This window comes from Ascidiella aspersa, chromosome 3 (assembly GCF_963924565.1).
Source record: "Ascidiella aspersa chromosome 3, kaAscAspe10.2, whole genome shotgun sequence".
In the NCBI taxonomy this organism is placed as follows: domain Eukaryota; kingdom Metazoa; phylum Chordata; class Ascidiacea; order Phlebobranchia; family Ascidiidae; genus Ascidiella; species Ascidiella aspersa.
Window position 1 is genome coordinate 9,357,984 of NC_139449.1, and position 8,625 is coordinate 9,366,608.

An 8,625-nucleotide genomic window follows, 5' to 3' on the forward strand; every position below is an offset into this window, starting at 1 on the left:
AATTTGATGATCGGGCAAATTTTATTCGTTACGTAATGATGAGTTTGCACGATTCGTCAGCGTACTTGGACTTATGCTCGTCGAAGAGAGCTTGCAGCTCCTCGATGTAGGTCGCCTGTAACTTCCTAAGGTCGTCTCCGTTCGGATTCGGATTCTTCTCAACAGAAATCGGCTTTCCGACTGAAAGAAAAATAGCGAAAATCAACTTCTGGTACTTTCGGGAATAGGCAGGGCCGGTTTAAGGGTATACTGTACAGGCCCAAGGCGGTTTACTAGAGAAGGGCCTAATTTTGCACACCAAGCTACAAAGAGTAATAAAAATACATACATGAAAAATAGTATCACTTTCAACCTTAACAAAATTTATTAACCTAATAAAAATTAAGGGTCGACTTTTTCAAGGGCCTAAGCCTAATGGGCAGTGTTGTAAACAAGTCATTTTGAATTGACTTAAGTCCCAGTCAAGTCATTTGTAAAACAACTTAAGTCCAAATCAAGTGTTTTTGAATAGTCCAAGTCATCAGTTGCGCAAGTCAAGTCCCAGTCAAGTCATAATTAGAGCAAGTCAACTTTAAGTCATGTCCTTGTTAAAAAATAAAATTTTTAAATATTAAACTTTTTAAATTTGTATGATTATGAGCAATAACTCAACTAAAATGTGACCAAATGACTTAAGTCAAGTCAAGTCATTTGTCCGAAAGACTTAAGTCAAGTCAAGTCGTTTTAAAACAGTGACTTAAGTGCACTTAAGTCAAGTCATTGACTTAAGTCATTACAACACTGCTAATGGGTAATCCGGCACTGGGTGTAGGACAGGACTTTTGCCTCAAATTTTCATTGGCAATCCTAAGGTGCACCGAGAGATGTTCTTTTTGAGATGAGGATTTAAATTTTTGCCTAATGGGTACACTTTTCTACAATTATTTGTGTGTACATTTAATGCGTGTGCAATATTTCAAGAAGTAACTTCCCACATTTTGCGCAGTTCAGGTTTGTTCTTTCAATTGCGTTTATTGTCATATATCACCAGTAACCTCCTACCTGCATCAATAATGCTAGTTAGGGTGTCGCATTCTTTTTAACTGTTTTTGTAGAGTTTTGTGCCACGACTGAAGGGCAAACATTAAAAAAAAACAGATCGTATCATTGTTGAAATAGCTATGTGTGGTGTGTGAGAAAATTTATTTTTTGTCGTATGTCCACTAATACAGGGATGATGCCGTTACTTGGCTAGTATTTATCGTATAAAGACACAAAAACTTAGTACCGGTAGTTCTCTACATATAGGTAAACAACTCAAGACGAAAAAGCGGTTTCTAAATAGCCCGCAAAAGGAATGTTCGATAATAATGGATCGGAGCCGATACCCTATGCCAATGTAGTGTCGGTAGTCGACCGATATCGGCGTGGTATCAGTACCAGTCCGATTGATTTAATCTGTGCATTTCAGCATTTTTTAAGGTCAAACTCTTCTATTTTAAGAAAAAAAATTAATTTAAAAAATACAATTAGTTTTTAGCGTGATAACCTACAAATCATTACGATTGAATTTATCCATTAGATCAACTTTGCTTATTTGACTATATAGTAATGTCGAAATTTGATATCAGATTGGATCGCAACACTTGTCAGAACTGTGGGGTATCGGTATCGAAAAAATACATAATATAGGGCATCCGTATAGCGCGACCATGTATGTTTATATTCGGTAAATCCTGCAACAACCCAAAGAACAAGTCACAATAAAGCAAGATGGTACCTACCGACTGTATGCAGCGGTTTACGATAGGGGAAAATGCCGTAGTTGTACTGGAACATTCCCCTGGCGTGGAAGATCGGCATGCAGAAGGTGGCGTACTTAAGGAAGAACTGCTCCATTTTGTGCTTGAAGCTGCCCTCCACGTACTCGTCTTGTTCCCAAACGTTCTGGTCGTTGTACGAAATGACTGGAACCAGTGGCACTCTACAGGTTAAATTGACTGGGTCAAAGCGATCGCTATTCAGTTGAGTGTTTTGATTACAGTGATGACCGAAGATATCGGATCGGTAGCTATGGTTTGTGATTTATAGCAGCTATTATCTCCTAAAAAATGATTTTTTTTAATTATTAACACCTTTGATAACTTAACTGCTTAACACTTCAAAATTAATCCATTTTGTCTGTTTTGGCATAGCATTGCGTATAGTTTGGATTTTGACATGATCGCGATAGTTTTGGCTCAAAATATCGAGTATCAGCATTCAAAATCTCAAAAGTACAAGTATAATAATGGCACCTTTAGTCATGGCGGCTTGAAACGGCTCGAATCCGAATTAAGAAATATAAAGGCTAAGAAAACAACATCGAGTCTAACTCTCGAGTCCAGCTAAGACTTCAGGTAACACAAACGACAGTCAGAATAACCCTAACATTAATTTTATATAAAAGGATGGAAGGCACACCCGGTGTGCAGGTAAAAATTCCTCCTTAGATGGTGTCAGAAATCTATCGTAAAATCGTTTTTTCTTAAACTGAGTTTCAAATAAGCATGCTGTTTGTAATACTACGCAAATCTGGAAAAGTTACCAATTATTTTTTTATAAATAGAGTATATTAGCGTATTTTAGACCTATAGTTTAGTGAGAAAATATTTGTAATATAAAAAATCCAAAAAAAATATTTTTAATATAAAAAATCCATTTTCAATTTTTTTATATTTGCCTGATAAACAGCGCGGAACTTGGTCGGTGTGTTTTCAGCTAATAAATTTTATTCGTCATTTAACTATCCTCGCAGTTCAATCATTGCACACAACCTGATTTACCTGTTTTAAAGTCAAACTTCTTATCGCGTTCCGCAAAGCCTCTAGTTGTGAGGTTTTAACATTCTTTCGTAACTAATTGGTTCCGGTGTGTACCTATGAAACCACAGGTCCGACTGCGCCCATTTGTGAGTCACTCGCAACCTCAGTGACTGAGGAATGCATTTGCGGTAACTGACTAGCTGCTACTCTAATTGTAAGCCTCACCCGTTGGTGATTGCCAGCTTGAGGAATCCCATCCGCGGTTTTAAGATAATCTTGACGTCACCCGGTCTTGCCAGCAGGGTCTCTGGAGCGCCACCTACGTAAAAAATAATGAGATGCAAATTCCCTTGTCAGTTATTTTAAATCTGGTTTAATTGAATAAATAGTGCGGACCATTCACTGAACAATTACAATTGAATGTAAACCATTTATCGAAAAACAGTTTTTTTTTTAATTTCTATTTTAGTGGTATGGCTAGGCATTCCTCGCACAATTCTAACAAGCTTTTTGTTATTTTAATATTATTTTGCGTGGTGTTTTTTTTATATTTTACGTGGTATGGCAAACTATTTATATTATAAAAATCTTGCAAACCAACAAAAAACAATTAATAAAGTACCATACAGTTAAACATAAGACCAAAAATTAACTTAACCGGCTGCAACTCGAACTTACATAATCAGAAATAAATGCTTGGTGAACAGATTGTGTTACTTTTATTAACGTGCAAAGGTTTTCTAACTCAATGGATGTACTACTGAAATTTTTAACGTTGAAATATACAGAGATTTTTAACGTTGAATTTTGAAGCTGCTTAAATTGTTTGGTGAAATGGTTTACCAGTAATATAGGGGCGGCGCCCATCCTAAACTGTTGCAATCATTTGCCCATTGATAAAAAAACGATGATAAATAAATTTTTTGGGAAAAGACAAATTTCGCACCTGACAATATCTTGTTGATCGCTTATTAGTTATAAGATGAGTGCAGCGTATACTAGTTAAACGTTCACCTGGAATGATGCAGCAAATGTTGCCGCCCCCCTTTCTCTCCAGAACAGCCTGAAGGCCCTTTTTGGATGATGGAACCAAACCTATATAAAATAGCCAACTGAAATGCAAGTGACCTAACTTGGTTCTTACGTCAGGCCAACATTGCAACAAGCCCATATATATGCTTTGTTAAAAGTATTAGCAATGGACTGTAATGAAACAATCGAAGAGTTTCTAAAGTCAATTTATTATTGTTTTACCGATTTTGTGAAAGAATGGTCAACCTAAAGCAATTACAAGCCTCGGGACAAACAAGTGGCGAGATAACCGTTTAGTTTATTTTTTTAGTTTTAAGAATAATAGAAAAATCATTTACGGAATAATAAAAAACTTTTTTATAAAGGCTATATAAAATGTTGAGAAACAGTGTCACAAACAGCATTATCCCTGTATGAGCTGGTTTGGAAGACCTGGCGTTGTGTTAAAATGCCGTCTGCCATTCAAGTAATATACTTATTGTTGTAAATTATCGTACAACTATAGTTGACCTGCAGTATACGCCGTTTTTGTTACTTCATTTTGTGGCAAGGCATACCGTGTTATTCTACAATCGACATAAACTACGTTAAGGTTAACATAAACAGTTTCTGCTATACATGTTTAAAGTTTGCCAGTACAGAATAGCGACGTTAGGTTATCTGTCCTTGAAGTTTCGACAACCATCTATATTATAATTACTTCACCTCCGCTCATAATGTAATCCCTGTAGAAGGGCACCCTGAACCAGACGGGCAACATCGCTAGGTAAGAGTTGAAGCCAGGAAACAAGCTGTCGAACCCCGAGCCGTTGGAGCAGAAGTGGGTGAAGGCGCTTATGCAGAGGACCCCATGTGGGTGAACCCCGAAAATGTAGTTCCGCGACGGATCCAGGTCAACCGTTTTGTGAAGCTGCAAAAATCGGCATGTTTCGGTTTAGTTTGAAGCTTTTTTCGAGTTGGGCTTTCCGACACAAGAAAGTTTCTCGGTGAGAGTTGTTTTTTTCTTAGGACGTCCGCTAGTTGCCATTTTATTCCGATGTCAATACCAGGTGTCCGATACCAAATGACGTCATTGCCATGGTCAAATAAGCAAAATAAGCAAAATAAGTGAAGTTAAAAGTTAAAATGTTGCTTTGCTAGTTATTTGGCCGAAATTTGTTCTAGTGTCAAGAACTTCATTTTCCTGCACTCATACTGTAGTATATATTTTGATAAGTTACATTACAAGGTAGATATCACTGCGTTGGACCGTAAATAAAGTCTGAAATTTCTATGTTAATTTGGTCTCGGATCAACAGCGATACTACCATAGTATCGGCCGAGCAACGACAACATAACTTAGTATCGCGTATCCGTTCCAAACAGACATTTTCGGTCAAGTATTTTAGGGAAAATAAATATATATTGTTGTTTTGAATATGTTATCATACTTTACCTGTTGCACGATTTTAAAATTTTAGCTAAAATGTTATGAAAATTCTTCGTGCAACCTCTTGACAAAATCCTGCCAAGTTTATCACACGAAGCTCGAATAAAACCATCTATAGTATTTGACAAAAAAAAACGATAACGGTAATCGCTATTGAGTGCTAGATCAAATAAACTTATCGAAATAAAAAAGATCAAATAAAACGTGTGGCAATTTTTAAGAGATTTAGTCATCATTGCGATTTTAAATAATTTAATTGAACACAAATCGCTAAAACCGCCCAGTAGTGCGAGGATTATCATAACACAAACATTAAAAGCAAAGGTGGGAATATGATAACTACTTTTTAAGGTGTACCTGCAAAATATGTTTTACCGGAAGGCCGTTCCGGACAGTTGGGGCTTACTTCTACCCCTGATTAAAAGTGTTTTATTCTGTATTGTATACGTTGTTGAACTTTTAACGCGAGCAAAATGTTCCAGCGATCCGCATGTGGCCGACTCCCCAGTGCTACTGCCTAACAAACTTATTCGTTACCAGGGCGGCGGAGTCATTGAAAGTCTGGAGTCCGGCTTGTATTTCACCCAATTACGTAAGTAAATTAGGGTGGATTTTCAGCAATCCACTTATACAGGGTTGTCATATTATTTATTCACTCACAATACTTGGTTGGACATATTCACCAAATGCTCTATTTAACCTTTACAATTTACAGTTGACAGCCAACCATATTAGTTTCGAAATTAGTGCATGCGCACTTCGGACTCGGTAATTTTACGCGGTCTTAGTCGATTCCAGAGACAACTTAACATAGGCGGTGGTATACCGCCTTACAAAACAGAACTCATTTGAATGGAAACTAATTTCGAACCCTGGTTGGAAAGTAATCGCTCATGTGCTGCCAGATCTTCCAGTTTCGGCACCAGTTGTTTCGGTTCTTGCCTCCGTTGATGGGTGTGTCCCAATCGTAGAAGTAGAAGACGGCGTAGGGCAGCAGCAACCACCAGTAGCCGGTGAACAGTACGATGTAGGCGCACAGGAGAATGCAGCTCAGCGCTGCGACGAAAAGTTCAACGGGCATTTGTTAAAGGGCCGAGCAGAACCTTTGTTGCAGACCTGGAAATTTAGTGGACAAACTACGGAGCCGTCCGGCAATTTACTTAATCAGCAACGCGACCTAATTTCCATAAAGGTTATTTGAGGTAAAATTGTCGCGGCCTTTTCGCATTTATATTGTCAAAAATAATGATCAATAGCGCGTTTATGCAAACTCGATAAAACTGTTGTAAAGTTTGTGGAAAAATTTTCAATTATAAGGATTTCTGACGCTTTGTATTTTATCCTAATTAAACAATTATACGATAGTTTAGGCAGAAGTGTCCGGGGTCTCATAGCAAATAAAATCACGACTTTACGGTCAGCTGAACATAATTTTTGAAGGCAAATCATGGCTATAATTTCTCTTCAAGTAAAATATGGAGTCAGTAAAATGTTAAAGTAAGCCCGAACGGTCCGGAACGGAGACCGGTAAAATATTGTTTTCCGGGCTCGGTGTTATGTTATTTTTACCAGGCTATTCCGACATCTAAATGTATGTGAACTATGCTTTACTTAAATATTTGCGCACTGCATCGAACGATAACAGTTTTCCTAATGTTACTTGTTTTACGAGGGTCCGTTATAACGTAACTTTTTGACGTCATCTCTGAATTTTTTTAGGCGTTCCCGTAAAAAAAAATCATATTGTTTTGGTAAGAAATCATTCTACTTTCACAGATTTTAATAAACCGAATCGACTGACGGCTCAATTTTGGGTGGCGAACCATGGGTTGAGAAGTACTAGGTTAAATGGCAAAATATTTGAATCATAACAAACCTATCTTGCAATTTTTAATGTTAGTCATATAATAGTAGTGTTAGTTGAAGTGACTTAAGTGCACGTAGGTCACTGTTTTTAAATGACTTTACTTACTTTAAGTCTTTCGGAGAAATGACTCGGGTTCCAATTAAGGTGTTTCATTAGGTAATTGCTTTGCAAAAATCTGTTATTTATCCTAATTTTTGTATATCAATTTTACTTTCTGTATGTTGTGTTTTTGTTATTTTTAGTTGTGTTATGAATGACACATAATAGGACAAGTTGACCAATTTTAATAGTTAAAAACGATTTATTTTTATGACAAGGACTTGACTTTGAGTATATTTGCTGCAATTATGACTTGACTTGAGCAACCGATGACTTAGAATGGGAAAAAAAAAACTTGTTATTTAAAAAAATATACTTGTTATATACATTTCAAAACGACCTGTTTACAACACTGTGAATATGCTAAATTGTAAACAAATAAGGTTTAAACTTTTCTATGAAGCAAAATCCTTCAACGAATTTTCATACATAGCCTATATTACATTTATACAAATGTAAACAAAGAAATCTTACCCATCGCCAAAAAGCAGAACAGGAAATGCGAAACTGCAAAGGTCTGCAATCTTCTTTCAATAGGAATTCGAAAAGGCGCGAATACAACCATTTTTAAACTTATAACAGCGTACCTAAACATAAAAAACATAAAAAAACGTACGCACTTTGGCTACTGCTTAGTAAAAGTACACATTTCAGACCTACTGCAAACGATGACTTCGTTAAGCTCTACCACAAACAAGCAAAATGGACTTTGGAATTGCGGCACTTAAAATGCAAGTTACAACTCAACCATATCTTTTATAGCGACCTTTACCTTTTGTAAACCGACAGTTTCAGCAAGATTTATAAAGACTGTGGTGCCTGTATCTACTTGATTGATTTTATATACAAATAATGGCTGGATAAAACTATGTTTTTAGGTTAAAAACAATCCAACACCATTTGCCTTCCAATGATTTTGACAGTTTGCGAAATATATACAGATATTGCTGACTGCATTAGTAGCAATTTGAATAAATAACCTATCTAATCGCTTGCAGGACTCAGGACTTTTAAACTTAAACTAACTTAGCGTCCGCATACGTAGCCATTCTGCTTGGAAACTGTTGCCTTAGGATTTGATTTTAACTATAGTTGAACGCTAGCCTTTGACTTGTTAAACCAGGCGCTTAATTGTTTAATGGAGCGCTCCTAATAATTAGCCGAATCAAAACAAAGCTTCTTGGGGCATAACAAGCGGACAACAAACATAACTGCTAGTAGCGCTATTAAAAATGGTAAGACTTAACTTGTGTAATGCGATAGCCAACCTGTCAAACCGTATACCAATACATGCGATCATCTTAACATGCAACCCGTTTACACAGCTTATAAACCCTCTCCGCGTTCTATTGAAAAGCTTGACAAAAATGAAATCATTATATCCTTGTCAGCTAATTAGGCTAGCATGTTGTTGC

The 8,625-nt window shown here is 36.7% G+C and overlaps 1 protein-coding gene across 1 annotated transcript; it reads right to left on the reverse strand.

Moving 5' to 3' along the window:
• Positions 1-28: 28 nt before the first annotated feature.
• Positions 29-7,775, reverse strand: LOC146159107 (2-acylglycerol O-acyltransferase 2-A-like). The gene is made up of 7 exons (XM_083385390.1): positions 7,685-7,775; positions 6,116-6,300; positions 4,521-4,725; positions 3,798-3,878; positions 3,009-3,102; positions 1,764-1,963; positions 29-180 (listed from the first exon to the last, which is right to left on the reverse strand). Exons 1-7 carry the CDS (start codon positions 7,773-7,775, stop codon positions 29-31), a joined length of 1,008 nt encoding a protein of 335 aa, XP_083241516.1.
• Positions 7,776-8,625: the final 850 nt, after the last annotated feature.

Coding starts and splice junctions, on each gene's coding strand:
- LOC146159107 (XM_083385390.1), bottom strand. CDS start 7,775: ATGGTTGTATTCGCGCCTTTTCGAATTCCTATTGAAAGAAGATTGCAG. Junction 6,301..7,684: donor GTTCTGCTTTTTGGCGATGG/GTAAGATTTCTT, acceptor TTTTCGTCGCAG/CGCTGAGCTGCATTCTCCTG. Junction 1,964..3,008: donor AAGCTGGCAATCACCAACGG/GTGAGGCTTACA, acceptor TTTAACCTGTAG/AGTGCCACTGGTTCCAGTCA.